The sequence below is a fragment of the Camelus bactrianus genome, chromosome 6 (assembly GCF_048773025.1).
Source record: "Camelus bactrianus isolate YW-2024 breed Bactrian camel chromosome 6, ASM4877302v1, whole genome shotgun sequence".
In the NCBI taxonomy this organism is placed as follows: Eukaryota; Metazoa; Chordata; class Mammalia; order Artiodactyla; family Camelidae; genus Camelus; species Camelus bactrianus.
In genome coordinates this window covers 33305688-33327808 of record NC_133544.1, presented here as the reverse complement: position 1 = coordinate 33327808, position 22121 = coordinate 33305688, and the positions used below count along the sequence as shown (strand labels likewise).

General features: G+C 36.7%; 1 protein-coding gene across 3 annotated transcripts in view; it reads right to left on the bottom strand.

Annotated features, from left to right (window-relative positions):
* PPP2R5E (protein phosphatase 2 regulatory subunit B'epsilon) overlaps positions 1–22121 on the bottom strand; it is a 132321-nt gene that overhangs the window by 29942 nt on the left and 80258 nt on the right. For all 3 annotated transcript variants that reach the window (XM_010962247.3, XM_010962248.3, XM_045522084.2), the window contains exons 4-5: positions 12212–12313; positions 5759–5851 (exon numbers count right to left, since the gene is read on the bottom strand). In XM_010962247.3, coding sequence (XP_010960549.1) covers positions 5759–5851; positions 12212–12313 — 195 coding nt within the window. The remainder of the gene's footprint in view (positions 1–5758; positions 5852–12211; positions 12314–22121) is intronic.

Here is a 22121-nt window from a genome sequence, read left to right as displayed (position 1 = left end):
CCTGATAAGGAAGAAAAAGAAGTACTGAAAGATGCTCTTGAGACAACACAGGAAGCTTTTCATTGAGCTTTAGATTTTAAAAAGACATACACAAATGACAAAAGGAAGGAAACACAAAAAAATGTTAAATATAAAAGAATGGTGTAATCTTACAAAAATTGTCTTAAGAAGGTTAATGCACAGAATCAGCTCAAGTTTATGAAAAAATGCAAGGCAACACAGTGAGAATATAACTGTAATTAAAATAGTTACTATTCTTACTGATTAGAACATACATGTTCATTATTTTTTAAATGCAAAAATTAAAGAAATACAAAAATTAGAAAGTGAAGATCATCACACATACCAGACAATTAACAAAAATTTGGTGTATCTCCTTCCAAAAATTTTAGTACATGTACAAACATTCCTTTTCCCCAAAATAACAGATTCAGGTTCAAGTTATTGTACTGTTCTATAATGTGCATGTTTCACTTAAAAACAGATCATGTGTAGCTCTGAATCTTTTCACAGACAGATGAATATTTTATTATGTGAATGTCCACAGTTTATCCAATCAACCCCCTACTGAGGAACTTTTTAAGTGTTTACAATTTTCTAATCATCATTAATAACGATGTACTCAATATCCTTATACATACTGTTTTGTGTACATATCTGACTATTTCTCATGGAATTGCTCGCTCACAATTTGAGTCAATAGAATACTATCAGGTCTCTTCAGAGTATTATACCAATTTAATACATATGTATGTAATAGGTATCTATCTGTCTAATCGTACATTTCTATGAGTTTTATGACATAATAAGAAGGATCTTTTTCATCCAAGCCTCTATTGTGTCCCAGTCTCCTGTTTTAATTACTGTACTTTATACTATGCTTTAATAACTAATTTATTGTTCTTTTATACTATGCTTTAATAACTATCATTTTTTTGAAAAATTTCTTCTATTTCATAAACTATGAAATTTTCAAATAAAGAAACTCCTAAAGATTTAATTAGAATTACACTAAATGTATAAATTAATTTGGAGACCCTATGGACATCTTTATGATGGTAAGTCTTCCCATCCAGGAATATGGTACATTTCTGCATTTTTTTCTAGCCTTCTTTGCAAAATTTCATTGTAAGTTTCATATAAATTTTAAATTTTTGTTCCAAAAGATGAAGGTTTTAAAACTAATACTGGAATCAAGAAAAATAAAATATCCTACCAATGTGGACAGATAAGATAAGGAGGGTGGGAAAAGGGGGGGCTACTATTTAATAAACAACTACTATGCCCCATATATAATTTCAGCAGATATTTTTACTAGTCATAGTATTTTATCATCATAACAAGCCTACTTTGTTATAACTTGTAAGAGAGGCAACTGTTATTGCCATTTTACAGAGGAAAATACTGAGGCTCAGAACAGTCAATAATCTGCCCAAGTTTTCAGTACCTGTTTAAGACTGAAGGTCGGGAGCCTGTGTTTGTACCCACAGTGCCAACTCAGTTAAGCAGATTTAACAGCTGTCAGTTTGAGGGTATATCCTATTTCACTTATCAGTACCTCACTTATTCTGTTATCCCCATGTCACTCATGAGAGACTTAAGCTTGGGTGGCAAGTGTATTAACTTGCTGAAAGTCACATTGCAAGTAGGCAGGAAAGCCAGAGTTTGAATGCAGTTTCTTCTTATCCCTCAGCTCATATTCTCAGCTCCTAAAATGTACTCAAGAGTATATAAGGGAGTCAGGATTCAAACCCAGGGCCCTCTAACTTTCCCTCCACTACATCATGTGACAATAGCTCAACTCTCATTTTGCTTTCGTGGATGGAGGAACGAGAATCAGAACAGATTGTGAAGAATACAGCTATCTCCTATAGAAAGTCACAGTAAATCTTGTGGCTAGAACAAATTATGTCCAACTGAATAAAAAAGTTATGAGTTGAGCTCAACATAACTCTCTTTGAGATCTTTGAGAATCCACAGAGAGCAAGAAATCTGCTCAAAGAAAAGGAACAAGGTAAACATCATGATTTGCAAAAGAGAAAAGTACGAGGGTTCCCACGTCTCATGTCTCTCAAAGAGAACCAGGCTAGGACCAGGGGCACCATGGGAGTCCACAGGGTAGAGAAGAAAGAGGGGAAAGAGAGGGCAGGCAAATGAATGAGCTGACTACAGGGTACAGAAGTATGAAGGACCTGCCAGCTCAACGACAGTTAAGGCATGGTGGCCAGAGGAAAAGGAGGGTAGGGTGGGGTCGGGGGTGACAGGGCAGAATCTCAGCAATAATGCCTCGAGCTCCAAAAGGCCCCCCACTGCCAGCAGGTCCCAAGTCAGGACCAAAGCTCTGAGGAAGGAAGCTCAGGAGAAGTAAGCAGGGGATCAAGGCCCCACTCCAAGAAGGTGCTGGGATCCAGGCAAGTCATCAGCAAACTTAAGGAAGGAAAAGGAACAGGAGGCCAACTTTACAGGTGATCTACATGAATGAACAGGGTAATCTGGAAGATGGCAGCTAACAGGCGCCAGAGCTCATCCCCAACATGATAGTCAATGCACTGGTTGGTCACATGATTACATTCAAGTACCACTCAGAGGTGATGCTGATTCCACCAATACCCTGCTTCACCCTTTCAGGACTGATTCAGGCACTGGGAGGAGCCCTCGTCTAAAGGATGAGTTCATCAATAGAACCAGCAGAGAGAAGATGAAGAAGGCAAAAAAGTTGAAAAACTGAGGCAGGGGAGGAAAGCATCAAGTTTAAGAAGAAGGGCTTCACTACTTATTCTCTATTTCTTGTCTCTGGCAAAACCCGGGAATAGATGATCAAGGCCATGATTTGCAGGTAGTCAGGGCGACGTTACCAGTAAACAGCTGCGGCCCCCAGAAGTTCACCAATGCCCCACGGCAGATGAATAGCATTCCCTTAATGGTAAAGGTCCAAGGCCCACAGATGACAGGAATGCTGTAAACACACAGTCCTGGCTTTGACCATCGCATCTGACAAAGTCTTATACTCTCCTTATAAAAACAAATTCTAAATGCAAGGATGATGATATTCTAGAGTAAATTTCTAACTGGCTCAAGGAGGAAATTCAAAGACTGCTGATTAGTGAATCTGTGCTTAAATAAAGGAAGTTGCTCAGGCATGCCACAGGCCTCTACCCTCAGCCCTGGCTAGTTTAACAATTTTAATCAATGGCTTAGATGAAGCCAATTGCTAGTGTATTTAAGAAAGTCACAGACATGATGATAGAAGGCACAGTGAACAAGGTGGTAAAAAAAAAAAAAAAAAACAAACAAGCAAACTGCAAAATCAACAAGAAAAAGGGAAAAATGGGTACAAAAAAGCATGCGTAAGACTAAATTAGAAGTCAGTTAAGACCACAAGCTTATTTAACGTAAGTAAGCAGTGTCACAGAACAGCAAGGAGAGCTAATGAGACTTCCCCTTTAAGAAACCTAACATCCAGACAAGGGGATGGAGACCCCAACTCTGAGCTGCACTGGACTGATCAGGCTCAGGGCACGGTGTGCAGACACAGATGTCATCCTTGAAGACAAATTGACACATGTTGAAGACTTCAAAAACTGACAAGTGAGACAGGGTTGACAGAACTCAGGACTCAGTCTAGAGCAGAGAACAGATACTGACAGCTGGTAGGCTACCTCCAGAAGGCAAATGGCTTCACAGTTCATCCTGAACAGGATTTTAGAACTATCAGAAAATTTCACATAAAAATTTGGATTTGGGAGGGGAAAAAAGTTCTCCCAGAAAAAAAAAATTGGCAATAACTGAAGAAAGAGGCGTAGTCAAAGTTCTCCTCAGTTGGAGCTGGTCTACCTCCTATTGTCTGACATCTGGCCACCAGACTATTATAAATGAGCCTACAAGAATTTGAGTTGTAACTGCTGTTCTGGAGAAAAAGAGGTGAGAGGTAAATATAAAAGCTGTGTTCTAATACCTGAAAGGCTATGCCAGGGCTAGTGACATACTAAGGGACTATTCTGAAGAAATAAGGCCAAAGGGTATGAGTCATAAGGAGGTTCAACATAAAAAAGAATTTTCTAACAAAAATGGAACAATCAGCCCGGGTATGTGGTCCTTCCCCACTGAAAAAGGACAAGCAGAGGTCACCTGTTATCGGGGTCTCAAAGGAAACTGATTCACTGGGTAAAGAACTAGAATAGTCAACCCCAGTGTCCCTTCCAAGTCTGGCTTTCTCTGTTGGTTTCATCTTCAGAGCTTTATGATCATCAGTACCCACCTACCACGCAGAGCACGCTGACTGGGCCCTGCACGCTTTTCATGTAGGAAAAGCACTGGCTTCACAGTCAGATGGCAGGATTTACTGTTTCCATGTCAACTAAACACAGGTTCGACTGTAGAATCATTATGTGATCCTCTTGGGCACTTTAATTTACCATAAGTGTAAGAGAACATTGTTATTTCGTTAGTGTTGAGAAGCGGGGGCTACTCCTGCCTTGAAGTCATTCCAAGTTACAGTGAGGGGACTCACAGGGAGGCATCATGGTATAATGGACAGAAAACCAGAAGAGGAACTGTGCTTGGGAAAACTGGATAATTTTCTAGACCTCAGATTACTCATCTATAAAATGGGCATAAAACTTAGCCATGTCTGCTCTAGATTGTTGTAAAAATCAAATTAAATAACGGTGTTCTGACAACCATACAGTGCTACAGAAATGCAAGGACTTTCCAAGACAAATACAGAACTATTATGTCTTGCCTTTGTGTTGCCTGAAATGCATTCTGCCTCCTTGGTACAAGGATCTGGACCAACCTACCCATTTCCCAGTGATCATTTACCTGCCTCTCTATCTATATATCAAACCGCACTTTCCCAAGGCTTCTCAATCTAGTATATCAAAAATTCTGAATGTATTAATTTAGTGAAGGAGGGGGAATGAGGTGAGCACTGAGGTTATCACTCTTTGTCCAGATAAGGCATAGGAGAGCAATTTCCTGCCAAAGTAATGTGTTAAATTTGAAGTTCTACATACTGGCTCACTAGGAGATATTTATTCTTTTTAACATAAGGCATCTCATTAATCAGTTAGAAAGGAGCTACAAGAGTCTATACACCAATTGGCTCAAGTGCCCATTTTTATACGTAAGTGTCAACAAAAAGGGCAGGGAGATAGTATCTAAACATTCAGGGCCGCAGAAGTGCCCAAGTCCAGGATAAGAAGATATGATAGTTATAAAATGTAAAATGACAAATCAAGAAAAATGCATAGATACCCCAAGAAATTCCAAACAGGTAGGTAAGCGTTAATCTCTTCAAGGAAATCTTACGGGGTTAAGCTACTTCCTAGCTGTGAAAGCTTACCTGTACCCTGACTCTGATGATTTATTAAGGGTTATTTATGCTCATAGGCCATGCCTATGAGCATAAATAGTTTGAAATCCTTATGCAAACAGAAGTTTTCAAGCTACATAGAGATTCACACAAACTAGGCTTATATAAGTGAAATTCCTTCATAATTAAATTTTAAGAAAACTGCAGGGATTTGAGCATTAGCATTCCTTGCTGTTTAAAATGTAATTAATTTCCAGCACAATAAATTAAAGAGGTACCTATTACTTTTAACAGGCAATAATGGAAACTAACATGTGTATCTATTTGTTTACAGGGTGATGTAATTGTCACTGCAAGATTTTTTAACAAAACAAACATCAAGAGAAAATGAGATAGTGTTATCAACTGAAAAACAAATACATGCAACCACAAGAATGTGCTTACCTGTAATACAAATTTCTGATCTATGTATTTTTTGGCAATGCTGGGTTGGAATTCTTGGCTTTCCAAAAATCGTATGAAAAATTCATATACAAGCTGCAACAAATAGATTATCATTAATTTCAAATTATAATTCACTGAGAATAGTATCAAAAACCATAAAAAGTTCTAATACTAAAACTTACAGGGAGGTCAGTGGGTTTTAATATCAATCAACTAGCCATGTTAGCCTTTCTTGTAGCTTTCAGTTGCTGTTATAATTTTTAACTTTTAAAATTTAAAATATGAAAACATAGCCAAACAAAGCAAACAAAAATCTCCCACAATCTCACCATTCAGAGTAACCATTGTAAACATTAACATATAAACCTCCCAGCTTTTCTCTATGCTTCTACAATATGCCAATGTACTATAAATATATTTTTTTACATAGTTTTCAAACTACTTTTATCATCTTTTACTAGACAATACATTGTGGACAATTTATGCCAACAATATCTAAGCCATCATTCTCAGTAACTACAAGCACTCCATTATACATAATTTATAATAAATAATTCCATTATTCATAATTAATTTAACCCATATCCTATGCTTAGAATTAAGTAGTTTCTGAATTACCTCTTTATTAAATTATGCCACAATGCACATCATAGAACATACATCAGTGTGCACTTGCTCAATTAGTTCATAAAGAAATAATTCTAAAAGTGAAATTGTTAGATCAGAAGAAATCCAAACATTACAGGATTTTCAACACTCATTACCAATTTCCTTTCAGGATGTTTATGGTAATTTACACTTTACTAAGTGTAATTTACTAAGCAATATATGATGGAGTATCAGAATATTCTCATCTGCAAAGAGTTAGAATATTCTCATCCACAAAGTAAACCTCAAATATCTGTTCTGTTAAACAGTGGGAGATCACTGGTTATGCTCTTTGTAAAACAAATCTAGGTTAAAGTATACATTAGATCCTGGTGTAGTATACAACAGTATATCAAAACTAGGGCTTTTAAGAGACAAACACTGGGTTGAAAGTCCAGCTCTGTCCCTTACTGTGTAACCCTAGGCAAGTCAATTTCTCTGAAAGTCTGCAGCTTTAACTGCATAATGGGGATGATAATCCCTAAGATTAAATGTGACAATATACATATAAAAAGTCCTCTGCAAAGTGACTAATACAAATCACAGCATTCTCAAACTTTTAAGTCTCATTCCTTCACATTTAAAAGTTACTGAAGACTCCAAAAAGCTTGTTTTACATGAGACATAAATATAAAAGTAGAAATAAAGTTTAATTTAATATATTTATTATTTTACAATAAAATACATCACACATTAACATTATATTTTGTGAAATTTTAATATATTTAATATTATTTATCTTTTATATATTTAATGTATTTATTACTTTATATTTAATATATTTATTATTTTACTACACATTTAATATATTTATTATTTATTGTATTTATGGATTTAATATTTTTATTTTTATTTATAATTATATATTATTTTACAACAATAAAATACATCACACATTAACATCAATATATTTTTGTGAAAAACAACTTTGTTTTGAAAAAATTACTAAGAAAAGAAGCATTGTTTTTTATTTTTGTAAATCTCTTTCATGGCATATTAGAAGACAGATTCTTACCTGTTTCTGTACTCAATCAGTTGTAATATATCGTTTTGGTTGCAGTATATAAAGAAAATCAAGCCTCACACAGCCCTACTAGTATGAAAAAGGGGGAGCGCTTTCATAGCCTTTTCACAGAATTGTGGATACTCTTCTTTGACACTACACCAGAACTCAACAGTCATTTCTTAAAGAAAAGCTTCAGTGTAGACTCTGAAACCATATCAATGAACTTTTCATACTCTGTTACCCTAAATTCCAATCATGTGTCTTGTATTTTGGATGATCTTTACCCATGCACAGTTTCCTAACATCATTCATTGGCCAACTGGAAAACATTGGTTCACTGAGTTATGGAGGTTTTTCAAATGCTGACACACTTCATTACACAGTTTCAGGAAAACTCACATTCCTTAATATCTCCAATTTTATCAAAAAAACAACACAAAACAAAACAAAACCCTAAGCTTTGGGGAGTTGTAAAGCTCAAGGTGACAGATAAAGGACAGACACAAGTTTTCCAAAATTCTAATTCTGAATTTTGCTCAAATGCTCTCATTTTATCAGTTGTATTCTGTGTTTCAGAGAAAGCATCTACCAAATACCCAAGCAGGAACAACCACAGCTTTCAGGTATTCTTGCAACTAAAAGATGGTGTATTTCACCAAAAAACAGCTAGTTTAGCTCAAAATCACACAATGCCTCAGCACAAGACAAGCACTGCACTTCAGTACGCAACAGATGTGTTTTATGTATACTTCCCATCTCATTGCGAAGAGTATCTTTTTAAATGTGTACTCAAAGGTCAAGATTTTAATAAAATAATTTTTGCTGCTTCTCCAAGGACATTCTTCATTGAAGTTGTAAGTGCATGGCAGTGAAGAATGTGACTACTCAGCCAGTTTGGCACAACTGCCTTGATTTGTGCAATTTCAACCACCCTTGCTTTTACAAATATTAGTGCACATGTCAAACACAGTGAAAGAGCAAATAACACAGTATTATTGTAAAACTAGTTTTGACCTTGCAGGTCACTGAAAATCAGGTCTCAGAGGCCCCAAGGGTCTGTAGCTACACTAACCTAAATGTGTCACATAGCGACCTTGTGGCTTCAGACTCTAACTTAACACTGATATAAGGTATTCACACTAGGATTTTACTTCTTTATAAAATTGTTTTTCTCTTTGAAACTCCCTGAATTCAGAAAAACCTCTTTCCCAGGGATCTGAACATTGCCAAGTTGTACTTCTAGTCATAAAAATGCCTGAGTTCAAAGATCCCCTAAAAGAATTGCTATTTTTTCGAAACATTAATCTTTCAACTCTAAGTTTTACAAATAGAACGTCACCCTTATTCAAATAACCCACAGAAGGGGCTTTCATCTCTCTTCTGATTCCCACAAAGTAAAGAGATTCTCATCTTCCAGGCCTGACTTGTGGGCTGGCAGGCCTTTCCAGTGGGATTGGCAAAGTGTCCTCTCCACTCTGGTCCCTTGAAAGCAGTTATGGTTTGAAACAGTTTGGTGGAAACACTTCAGACACATTTATTAATAAGCATAGATGTTCTCTACTTTAGGAGACAGATTTTACCTCAGAATCAAAAGTCTCCTTGAGTTCCTAAAGGGAAAGACTAGGGATTGGGGAGGATAAAATACTTTTCAAGGTCACATGAGTGAATTCTCCAAGGAACATGAGTAGAAAGACTTCAGCATTGCGGTTTTGCAGTCTAAAGTGTAAAGCATTAAAAACAATCCCTTAATTGTTAATGAAGGTTCTAGAAAATCATATTCTACTAGAAATACAGACCCAGTTTCAGAAAATACACAAAGAATAACCATGGTAACCACAGGATACCAGTTTAAAAGATCCCAACACAAACAGAAAAAATCAAATAACACACATACAGAAGAACTTTTGACATATGTGAACTAAAAACTTGTGGATTTAACACTTTTTCCTACTTTCAAAAATCCTCAAAGATCCATGATTTATTATAATGAGCAATTTTGTATGAACCATAAATTTAAATCAAAGTGTGTTTGAGCAGTCAATTAGTGAGGCAAGGAGCTGAGCCAATCACCCAACAACCACAATGTGATTTTGTTGTTCTCTACTATTGTCAGAGATTTGGTCATAAACACTATGCTTCTCATAAAATGTGGTCCAGAAGAAGCAGCACACTGCTAATGCTGGTGTTAAGAAAAAGTGAAAAGGTCAAAGAAAGTGCTATGTTTTGGTCAAAAAAAAAAAAAAAATAGATTGTGAATCAATCATAAAGTAAAACGTTGAATTTAGTGATGGGTCACTATGACGTGAATGACCTATCATGAATGGAAAAGGAGATTTCCTTAAGAAATCATTCAATGAGGGCTCCTGTCAGTACTAAAACCACTTCTCAGTGAAAATGGAAAGGTGACTGATTTGTGGAGTCAGAATGTACAAAGGAAACACAGAATCTATGAGGTAAGTCAGGAGCTGGTACAGAGACTCCCTATAAAGCAAAAGTTGGTTAAGGCAAGAGTGTGTCTATGACTTGACCTTTGCTATGAATGAAGGTGGACTGTGAATTTTAAGATTAAGTTTCTTGAGCTGATCCGGCAGAGCTCACTTTTTCCCCTGAGGTAAAGAAGGGGCGAGAGGACTACAGGCTCAAACAAGACTATCAACACAGATGAAACCAGCCCGTTTCGAGATACAGTTTGTGACTCTATATCCATAAGGGCACATACAGGTCTCACAACAGCACTCCTCACAGTGGCTTTGGTTTTAAGTTTCAGATGAACTAATGGTTAATGTTCCTGGAGTCACAACATGGTTTAAGCTAGAGATTTTTGGTGGCAGAATTCAGATTAATAGCTTTAGAAATTAACTTGGTCCCATATTTTATAGAGTCATTAAGCTTAGGAAGGATTAACTGAAATACTGAGTTAAACTTTATTGTACTTTAGGGGAAATTTATATCTATGGTGATCATGATTTAGAGTATTCAAAAAGCTCTCACAAATGGCAAGAGTGGTCTACTATCTCTTCTTTGGGATACAGAGAGGACAACAAGTTGAAGCTTTGAAGATATCGGCCTCCCTGTCTTTTCTACCACAAGATGTAAGACTTTCCTGAGAAATTACCTTTTGTTTGTTCTGTTTCTCAAATTTCTTCCAGATTACACTGCACTTCTATGAACTTCTATGAACACATTAAGAATAAGACATGAGTGGGGAGGGTAGAGTTCGGTGGTAGAGTGTGTGCTTAATAAGCATGAGGTCCTGGGTTCAATCGCCAGTACCTCCATTAAAAAAAGAGGTAAATAAATAAAAATAAACTTAATTACTTAACCCTCCCAAAAAGAGACAATGTAAAACAAATAAATGTTTTTTTAAGAGATGGCATGAAGTCCACCTATCCAAACAAGGAATTCCTTTTTTTTTTTTTTTGGATTTTTGTCACAATCTGGGATACACCATGAGAAGAGCACAAATAGTTTTGCAAACTGCTTAGATTGCAAATAGTCATGTCTGGCACCTTAAGAAATCACTAGTTGTGTTCTAACTAATTTACTCCATCTTGGCATCGGTAGCAGGAATACATATATATAATATGCCTAGGTAGGAGCTGAGAAAACAGAGCCCCTGAAAGCTGTCTTTGTAACTAGGGAAAGGAGCATACATGTATTTCTGCAGCCACCTTGAAAGTTGGGGGAAAAAATAAACCCTTAGAATACCTCTAGACCTTACCTCCCTGCTGCGTAGTTTTCTGCCCTTCAGAAAGCTAACTAGTAACCACGAGCACACTTCTACAAAGACACAGTGCCCTCTGTCGGGGTGAAAATCTACAAAGTTATATTTCTTCTCTACCATCCTTTCCCTCCTCACTAGTTGTCACCCAGCCTCTGAGAACAGTCTAACTGAATGGAAAGATGGCTTTGAGGTTCTTTATACTCCCATTTCCTTGTTCTACTCATTTGAGAAATGCTGGCCCTGAAAGAAGGCAGCCAGGTAGAGGAAAGATGGGATAGCTCAAGTAGCTCAAGTGGTAGAACACATGCTTAGCATGCACAAGGTCCTGGGTTCAATTCCCAGTGCCTCCTCTAAAAATAAATAAATAAATAAACCTAATTACCTGCACCCCACCCCCTCCCCAGCACCCGCAAAAAAGGCGGCAGCCAGGAAAGGAGAATGGAAACGGTCTGATGTGGATAAGTAAATACAATGCAGATAGGGCTGGTGCAGGGAAGGGGGATGCTGGGATGTCTTTTCTTAAGTATGTGTAGAAAACATGGCCTTCTCGCTGCAAGAGAACAAAACTGGCCTTCACAAAAGGTTTTTCTTAGCTATTGCTCCTCCTTACAACACTCGGAAATAGCTGTTGCAATTTTGTTTTTGCCCTTCCAGGCTAAAGGAGCACGTTTGTGGTTATCAAGAAGACAGGCATTCAAAGTCCCCAGGGTACTTCACTGCTGAAAATGAGGTATGTACTCTGTGACCTAATCACATCTAACTAATATTAATGTGAAAGTAGTTCTGTTCTTGTTTGAGGCTCCAGCAGGCAGGATCACAGAGGCTCCAATAAAACGAACTGCCAGCTGGGCCTGCAACCCCGGAGGGCCCGCCCTAAAGCATTACAATACTTACTATTTTATTCTTTGGGCATCCTAATTATCGAGAGTAAGAAACATCAAAAGCATTCGGGAGCTTTCCATTAATGTACTCTAATTTGATTTCTTGGTGAATAAAGGCCTTCAAGGAATTCCCATGCTAATCAGCTAATGAGTTAATGGCTCTTTTTCTTAGAACAAATGGTAGTTCAAAGTACCTGTAAGTGTGGCCACGATGCCTCAAGGGTAGGTTCATCTTCTTCTGGATCAAATTCATTGCTGTCGCTAGGAGGGAGAGTTCGGAATATATTGCAAGATACCTAAAAATAAACAAGCAGCAGCGTTAGCTGGAATGCAGGCACCTCCTCAGCAGCCTTACCCGAGGTCTCTGCGGCCAGTCGAAGGGACCCCAGATGAAGATGACAGAAACACCACCAAATGAGAAGGGGATCTCTTTCTACTGCTTCAAGGTCAGGACTACCTCCAGGCAAAGCTGGAAAGTAGCAGGGTGCACCTTCTACACTCTGAATAGTACTCCTGGTCCTTCTAAGGTCATCCCCACGCCAGGTCCCTGGGATTTTATTTATAACTTCTATCAAAACTTGTGCTTGGTTACTTACCAGTCAAGCATGCTTCAAAGTAATCAATTTACACTAAGATACAAATAACTGCTAACGGGCTTCATGTATTTCCCTTCTCAGGCATATTCACAATTTGCAAATTCACAGCTAGACGAACGGTGAAATTACAAAATTACAAATTACAAAAAGCAAATCAGAAAAGATATTTCAGAACCGAAAATCCTTAAAATTACCTAATCTGTTCTGGGTTTATAAAATAGTAACAATGCCCTGGGTATTTCTTTACTAGGAGAAATATCCAAATTTCCAAATTAAATCCTAGGTGCTCAAAGAATGGTCATTAGTTGGCTGTTGAAACTGGGTCATAAAGAGAAGAGAATTCATTATACGATTCTACTATTTCTGTATATATTCAAGATTTCTACAGTTAAATGCTTATTTTTAAAATGCTGTTACTATTATTTTACAGTAACCTACTCAGGGTTCCTTCCAGTTTCTATTCTGTTTCTTGTTCTATTTACTTGTCTATGTTCTCCCAAAGACCCAAATATATCCTCAGATCTAAAAAATAAAATGGGGGATTGGGAAGGAGGAGGAGACTGTACCAGAAGTCTTTGCTGGAATTTCTATATAATGCAGAAGGTACTAAGCTATAAAATGCTGCTCTGAAAGAAGGAAAAAGAAAGGCTTTTGGCAGCCCACATAATCTGAATGTGTTTACTCATTGAACAAATAATGATTAAGTGCTCATTATGTGCACACACTGTTCTGTGCGCTGAAAAATAGCAATGAACAAAAGCAGATAAAAATTTGCCCCCTCCAGGAGTTTACATTCTAGTTTAAGTCACATTTATTCCTACTTTCTACATTTGGAAACTGAGCCCAGATGTGTAAGCCATGGAAAGATCTGATTTTTTTAAAGCGCAATGGGACGCCATTACTGAGAAAGTGACGCCAAACAGAGAAGTGACATGGTTTGATTTTTGCTTTTTAAAAAATATCACTCTGGTAGAAGTGTATAGAACAGACAGGAAAAAGATAAGTTAGAAGCCTATGAAAGTGGCAAGAGATGATGACAGCTTGGACTAGGATGGTAGCAAAGAAGACAGAAATAGACTGATTCAAAATATATTCTGGAGGTCATATTAGAAAATAAGCAGAGTTTAGGGGTCTCAGGAGCTAGGAGAAAAGAGTGTGTTAAGAAGGAAAAACAAGAGCACAGAGTAGCATCTACTGGATTCAGCAGCCCTATGAAGTGGGTACTATTCTTATCCAATATTCACCACTGAAGAAACAGAAGCACAGGTGGTGCTGAGATCTGAGGTTACAGTTAGTAACCAGCAGTTACAGCTGAACCCAGGCTGTCAGGCTCTACCACAGTGTTCTAGAAAAGTGGGCAGACTACCCTCTTTGCTCTCCTTTAACTTAGATGACTGAAAAAAAAAAATTAACGTATTAGAATATTTTTGCTATGGCTAATTACAGCATGCACAGTTCTATTATTTTACTTTGTCCCTTCCAATGAATATTAGAAATTATGTTTATGAAGAAACTAGTGATTTTCCAAATAACTATCAACAAATGACTTCTCTTCAACCAGTCAGCTATACTGTAATCAAAAGAACAAAAGTCTTTTAATTAGTTGCTTTTGAATCTTCATTAAACTATATGTGTATTTCAGAAACTGAGTTTTCAACCCAACTACATCATTTGTATTTATTGTACTCTGGAACAAGTTTTTCCCCCCTCTGGCCAAGATGTAAAAGTAAATCAAGAAAGTGAAAAGAAAAGAAAGAAAGAAATAGTAAAGAAGGAAGAGAAAAAAGAAAAGAGAAGAGAAGAGAAGAAAAGAAAAGAAAAAAGACAAAAAAAGAGAAATGGCTTCTCTGTAGGAAAAATTCTGGATAGAAGGACACAGAAACTTCTGTTCCTCTGTACTCTGGGACGTATAATCTTTCTTACAGTGCCCACCATGTGCTGCAGCAAACATCTGTTTACGTATTTGTTTCTCTCTTCCCACTAATTAAGATATGCAATGTCATATTCACATTTGGTTTTTTAGCACATATGAGGCATCCACTAAATGTTCACAAAATAAAGGTTTGGATATACAACGAAACAGTGTATTTTGGTTTTACTTTAACCAAATTTCAATTTAAATTTTCCTTAGTGATTTAAATAAATCTAGGTTACTTAACCTAAGATGTTTTACTCTGACAGTGTTCTAAACCTCTCATTGGGTCAAAGCTTCATCTCTTAATTATCATCACATCAAAAGAACGTCAAATTATGTCAATAATCCAAACAGTAATTCTAAAGGCATGTACATCTCACTTAGCCACGTACTGCCATTTCTTCGGGTTTGCTCTCCTTATAATCCTTTATTTAGTTTACTTCTAAACATTCACCATGAGTAATGAGGAAGCATGGACTTATTAGGCTAGACAATTAATAGTCAAATCAATTGGTTAAGCACTTCTCTAGCACAAATGGAAACAATGTCAAAGCAAATCAAGTGACATGCAAAAGGCCAAGCCTTTGACCCTGTCTGGCACATAACAGGTGCTTAATAAAAATGTCATGAATGAATGAACCATCACTCCCATCCTTGAGAATCTATCCTAAGAAACTAACTTAAGACAAGATGGAAAAACTTAAAGGAGTCATTTGCAACATTCTCCAAAGAGTGTAAAATTGGAAATAACCTTTATGTCCAACATGAGATAAGTACATCAACTTAGCAGAATCCTGTGTACCATTAAAGATGATCGCTACCCTGAAACACAAAGAAATGTTTATAAATAAAGATTTAGGGGGAAAGATGACTTAAAATGGTGTGGCTCTAACTATAAAGATAAGAATGGAAATGGAAAACTAAAGAGAAATTAAGAAAAGCTGTATTAAAGCAAGAGGAATACGGATGAAACTTGGTAGCTGCTGTTTACCCTCTTGGGACACACCAAATAAGTCCTAAATCAGTAGAGACACGCGGTATGTGAGTTATGCCTTTAATTTCGAGATGAAAATGGGCTCTTGAATTTGTCTGAACGAGACTATTACTGTCTGGAGAGAATTAAAAATCAGAGACTCTCACGATGCCCAGAGTCTGGCTCATGAATGAATGGCTGAAGGACTGAATGAATGGACAAGTTTATCTATATAGCTGAACTCCAAAATCATAAATTTATCATGAGATGCGCTGAGGGGAAGGGATGAGGGAGAGGGGGTCCTCTGAATCCCCTGAGTTTTCTGCAATATTTTACATGTATAAGTCCAACTTGGGAAAAGATCCAGCTGCCTTCATCAGATTTTCAAAAGACTTCCAAGATCTAGAAATGGTTAAAAACCCCTGTCCAAAATAATAAATTTGCTTCCATTAAATCTTCCTCTATTGTTGCAGCCACTTCTGATTTATAGCCTAGGTTTTAAACGAATTATTAAGTAGGTAACATTATTAAATAGGTAGCGGCGGTTGCATGCTTATGCGAATGTATCATGACCACAAGTAGCCACCAACGTCACTCCCCACCACGTAGCAAGTATGTCCCATATAGTGCCTATTTAGACTAAATATATATATAATATTATATATATATTTCCGTTGTTTATCTGAAATTCAAACTTAACTAGGTACCTCGTATTTTTATTTCCTAAATCTGACAACCCTAAAATAACACTAATATTAATTAAGAATCTCTACTGGTTACAACTCAGTTGTGATTCAGATCTGGCAATGTAACATACCAGGGAAGAGGGGGCAGGGGGCAGGAAGTGCGGCAGGCAAGGCCCAGGACCTAACAGCCGCTTACTTGGAGGGGCTGGCTGCTCTCTTTTTTTTTCAGTTCTTTGGTTTACTGCTGATTACTGTTTTAACTAGGGTATAAAAAAAGAAATTTCAAGGTCTTGGCCAAATGTGAAAGAGAAGACTGAAAGGTTCCTAAGTGCACGACCCGATAAAAAAAAGGAAAATTGTTTAAGCATGTTTCCATCAGTTTTTGATAAAACAAACAACTTAGCACTTTTTAACTTGCAGTATCAAAATACAACTATTAATATTTTTAAGTTATTTAAATTACTGCAGGAAAAAAAACCTAAAAAAAAACCAAACTCACTGTCCTCAATCTCTTTCTCTCCCTAGAAACTAGTAATTTTACACCATGATTTTGGTTGACATTTTGCTGTTATTGTAGTTTAAGGAAAATAACAGGCACATTATAAAAGAACAGAATGTGGCTAGCACTTAGTAGCTACTCATTAAGTAGCTACTATGGTTAATAATGAACAAAACAGAACGTAAGAACAATACAGTACTACTTTAAAAAAAATTTTTTAACCTAAAGAAATACTAAAAAGGCTTTCTTTACTTTTTGGTTACTTTTTTTTTTTTTTTTTAATGGAGCTACTGGGATGGAACCCGGGGCCTCATGCATGTTAAGCAGCCCTCTACCACTGAGCTATACCCTCCCCACCAAAAAGTATTTTTAAAAGGCATCAAAGAAATACTTTTTACTTCCTTTAGTTATATATTTGTTAGCACTATTAACATTTAAGGCAAAAAATAAAAGAGAAAAAACATTTAAGGCTTGGGTAAACCAGGCATGTAATGTGATCAAGGACCACTTTCATTACAGCATCATAAGGCAACTTAAATCATCTTCCCTGTGCTTTAAAATAATAATTTCCAGATGATTAAGTATGATCTTTCTCAGATAAAAGCAGGTGAACTAATTAACATCAAAAAGATTTCTCCCTCTTTTATCTGTGAAACTATAATTTCATATACTTATGCAACACTGCAAGTATACCAACTGTAAACACAAAAATGACTTCATAGCTATAAGATAAATTTTCTTGGGATTACATCTAAGAAGCAAATTTTCTAACAAAAAAGCACTATATGAATGATGTTAAAGAGAGACCATTCAAGCAAAATTCAAAGTGCCATTATTCCTCTAGCACTATTTGTATTAAGACCTCGTGCAAGTAACAGCTACAATGATATCTCTGAGTTTTTTGCATCCAGTTCATTCATTCATTCGTTCGTTCCATAATCCATCACGTATTGAAAAAGAAGCAAAGCGATTTAATCAAGCATTTAGAACCAGAGGGAGAATCCAGTAAATGCAATGTTGGAGCTAAGTCATTGTGAATTATTCTCATAGTATTTTGTGTTAGCCCAAAAGATGCATCTAAATAGATATGATAAAACTAAATCTTGAAAGACAATAGGAAAATCTCATAGTAGTTCATCAATACTTACCATGGATGCAATTTTTAAAAACAATTACATACAATAAAAAATGTGAACATAAACAAAACTTACTTTAAATCTCTAAATCAGACATTTAAAGACTATTTCCAAACATACTAAAATTTGTATTAAATATTCAAACTCTAAAAACTAAAATTCCAACAGTATTTTCCTAGATACCTTTATGCTATTTTGCGTGTTTTATAACATAGAAGTAATAAGTAATATATGTATAATGTCAAAGTTACTTTTGATAACACCAAATTTAAGAATTCGTAATGGTCCCAATGATAAAGAACCTTTCAAATCTGACCCTCAGCCGCTTTTAAAGTAATTACAGATGAATAATTATTGATAAATAAAAAGACAGGGAAAAAATCCCAAAGCATTTGTAATTATGCTCAAGGGACTTAGAGCAGATAAATATCTTTTAAGCTGATATTTTGATCAGGAAACAAATGGCAACATCAACATTTTTAAACTTTCAATTAGCATTTAATTTAATTCACTGGCAATTTGTTTAATCAATAATTTATTTCTAAAGCCAAACTATATCTTTTAATTACCACAATAATTCTACTGTGGTCTCCACTTCAGACTAGGTATTAAACCTCACTGTCTACGTGAATGGACAAGGCTGTTCAAAAGTTATCTGAACTTGTGAAACCATTAAAGTTCCTTTTTCTACCATAAAGAGAAGTCCTTAGCACTAATTCTAAAGAGGAGAGATTTAATTAAATCAGTCTGACAACTTCCTAGATTATAAGCATCCACTGTAGGTGTCACTTTATTCTCTAACATAACAAATATCTAACTGTCATTGCTATGCAATACTATCGATGCAATTAAAATTTTCACACAAGCATTTTCATGAGTTATTATTCCCAACATGCCTGCTTGAGTTAAATATGATTCCTTGAACCAAAACCACCTACACAATGCCATTGTCTGCCATAAGCAAAGGTCTTAGCAACACAATAGGGACTGAAATATTGTGACACACAGATGTGGTCAAGCTACTCAGAGCAAGGTTGTTCACATCTTTATCATAAAAGCACCTTTGTGGACAAAGCTCTATAACTTTGAGAAAGCATTCACTGAACCAGAACCAAAGACAGCACTGTTTACACGTGACTAAGAAACATGCATTTGTGACAGTTGTGGGGTTAGTTTTACAACATCCGGAACTCTAGAAGAGGATTTAAACGATTTCTAAAGTCAATGATTACAACCTTATTATTGTTACCCACTCAATGTCATATTTTAAATCTGTACTAACTGGGTTTTCTAGGACATAGCAGCTATTCTATTAAAACTGATTTCTGAAATGGGGCAGAAAGAGCATCTTAAAATGATAAAGGAAACTCAGCAATCAGTTGAAGAAGGGGAAGAGCAAACAATAAAAAGAAAGACATTTAAAAATTTATGTTGCCCAATTAGAATTTTTACACATGTAGCCAAATTCAAAAGATAAGACTAAAGCAGTAGAAATTTTGGGCATGTACTATTTTCCTAACTCACAAAGATACCATCATTTTTACTTATTTTGCCTTCATCAGGTATTTCTTCCAAAATCCACTACGTATACACACTGTTCAGATTTATACAGACGAAAAAACTCTGTGTTCATTGTTGTTATTACTGCTGCTGCTGTCAGTAGCAGTATTTAGTTGATAATTGTTATGCTCAATTGGTGTAACTGGATTTTTCTGAAAACAATTTGATCCCTTTAGACGATCAGTTTCTAGAAGGATCAGAGCATTGACAACTGAGAATCAACAGAATCTGAATATAGATCAAAAGTAAATACGAGGTATAGTTTTGAGGAATACATCAACATTTCGTTATAAGGAAACAAAAGGGAGAAATCATGAGAAGCAAATGACTCAGCCTTTTGTTCCACTCGCTTTGACCTACCACATGCCCATCGGATGACAGCAGTGCCACAAAAGCAGGAAAAGAGGATGGGAAGGTAGCAGGATGCAAAGGAAAGAGGAAGACATCTGAACTGAGCCCCCTCCATGTATATTTATGCAAAGTTCAAAATCACACAAAGCTAACTGATAGCATTAATGTCAGGACAGTGTAAGGAGAGAGGATTCAAATGCACATAATCTGCGTTCTTACAGTGCCACACCCAGTCACGTTAAGAAGGGACCCCTGTATGAGAGGGTGGCACTGAGTAGCCGGCTTGCCCGTAGTGAGACTGGCTGGGCTATTTCCTTACCACCACCACTCTTTCATACCCCTAGGGATGCTCCTTTAATTGGTACCTTTGGGTCCTTTCTTTTAGGCTTGTCTGATTCTCCAGAGAAGAATCATCCATCTCCAGACTAGGGATTCTGGGATCCAGGAGCTGAGTGGGGAAGAGGGTTAAGGATCTTCCCCTGCTTTCAGAAAGGCACCGCTGTTCGGAACCTGCACCTAGTGTCCCTGCATCCAGATTCCCTCCAGTTCAGCCTCTCCAGAGTAACCCTTCAGTCATTTGCTGGGAATGGGGAGGAGAATCTGGCTGCCTGGTTTGGGGGGACTGAGTAGGCTCAGGAGCTCCAGCTACTTCTTATACAGACTTTCCACCAAGTCTCCAAAGCACACTTACTTTGAAAACTACCTTTCGGAACCTTCTGGGAGAGAACGTGGTGTGAGCTGGCTACATCTGAACTGTCCTTGCTGCTGCTTAGGGTTCCGCTTTCTTTAATCAGCCAAGGTAGTGACCACCTTGTAGTTCATTTGCTTTCCCGTTTCCAAAACATCGATTCTGAGAGCTCCTCTCCATTTTGCTTTGTTCTTGTGGGTGTTATTTCTTTTCAGTAATTTTTGTGTGGTTTCAGAGATAAAGGAAGTAAACCTACACACGTGTTCAATTCTCACTATTTACTCAAAAGTAAGCAATTATTTCCTATTAAATTATTTCTCCCATTCTCCAGCAACTTCTGCTAATTTAAGCAATTTAATTTTCTTATACAAATACATCAATCCCCCGTTAGTGGGAAAGAATTCAGCAGAATCATCAGAAAACTAAATGGCGGTCGCCCTAACCTCAGCCAAGGTAAAGTGAGACAACCCCACATCAGTTTTCTTTCTCAGAATCAGCACCGACCACACTGGGAGGTCCTAGTGTGAAGCAAAACAGAAAGCAAAGTGCATTCTGGATCTTGGAATACTGAATACAAAAGTCAAATGAATGCCTCGAAGTCATCAATTTCACCCAATGAACATGTACACAAATCTCAGAAGAAAAATCAGCACCACAACTCAAGGTCGAGCAAAGCTGAATGTCTGGCATGATGCTCTTCTCTCAATGCCCAGTTCTGTCACCTTTTCTCCCCTGACTTCTGTTTCCAGGGCACTAGGATGTCCTTATCTCCATTATTTCCAGTTATGTACAGAGCAGTTCTGACATCTCACTAGATCTCAAATTCAATCTAGTCAAAACCAATCACATCCTCATTGACCTCCACTTTCCCCTATAAGAGAGTTCTCTTCTCACCTTCCCCATTTTGTCTAACCTTTTGGAATTTTCTTAAATTCTTCCTCTCCTTTATCTACTTTATGCAACTTACCAGCAAGTCATTTTATTCATTCCTTTACAATGTCTCTTTGGTACTAATGGCGGTGTTACTTTTAATAGTGGAAATTTGGGGACAGTTTTAATGTCCCAAAGTGGGAAGAAGGTTAAGTAAACAATGGTTTATCTACATAATGGGCTATTAGGCAGACATCAGATGATGTTTTTAAAAGATATTTAATTAAAAGAAAGCATGCTTACATCATAATCTAAAGAAAACTTTTAATCCAAAATTAAATATACAGTAAGATTAGGGAAAAAAATTAACAAGGGGAAGCAGCAAAAGGGCACAAGGAAATTTTCTTAGGCGACAGCAGTGTTCTAGATATAGGATTATGGTCGGATGAGTGTATAAAATTGTTAACTTCATTGAACGTTCACTGCCTAAGACCTTTTCTTAAAATTGTATAGCATATAAGCATGTTCAAAAGTTTTTAAGGGAAAAACCTCATTTTAAAAAACTGACTTGGAGAAAATTGGCCAAAATGTGGACAATGATTGGATTTAAATAATGAAACTAAGGATAATTTTTTTTCTCTGGTTTCCAAAATTTCTTTGATGAGCACAGGAAAAAACAGGGAAGATGGAAGTTCCTTTCCATACTCTTCTCAATTTTTTCTTTCTTTTTTACCATCTGAAAAGATTAGGACAACAGCCCTCTGCCATTGGCCATCCAGAGTTAAATCTGCCAGCCTAACACCTCCATAAAGGAGCTGGCAGAAAACTTT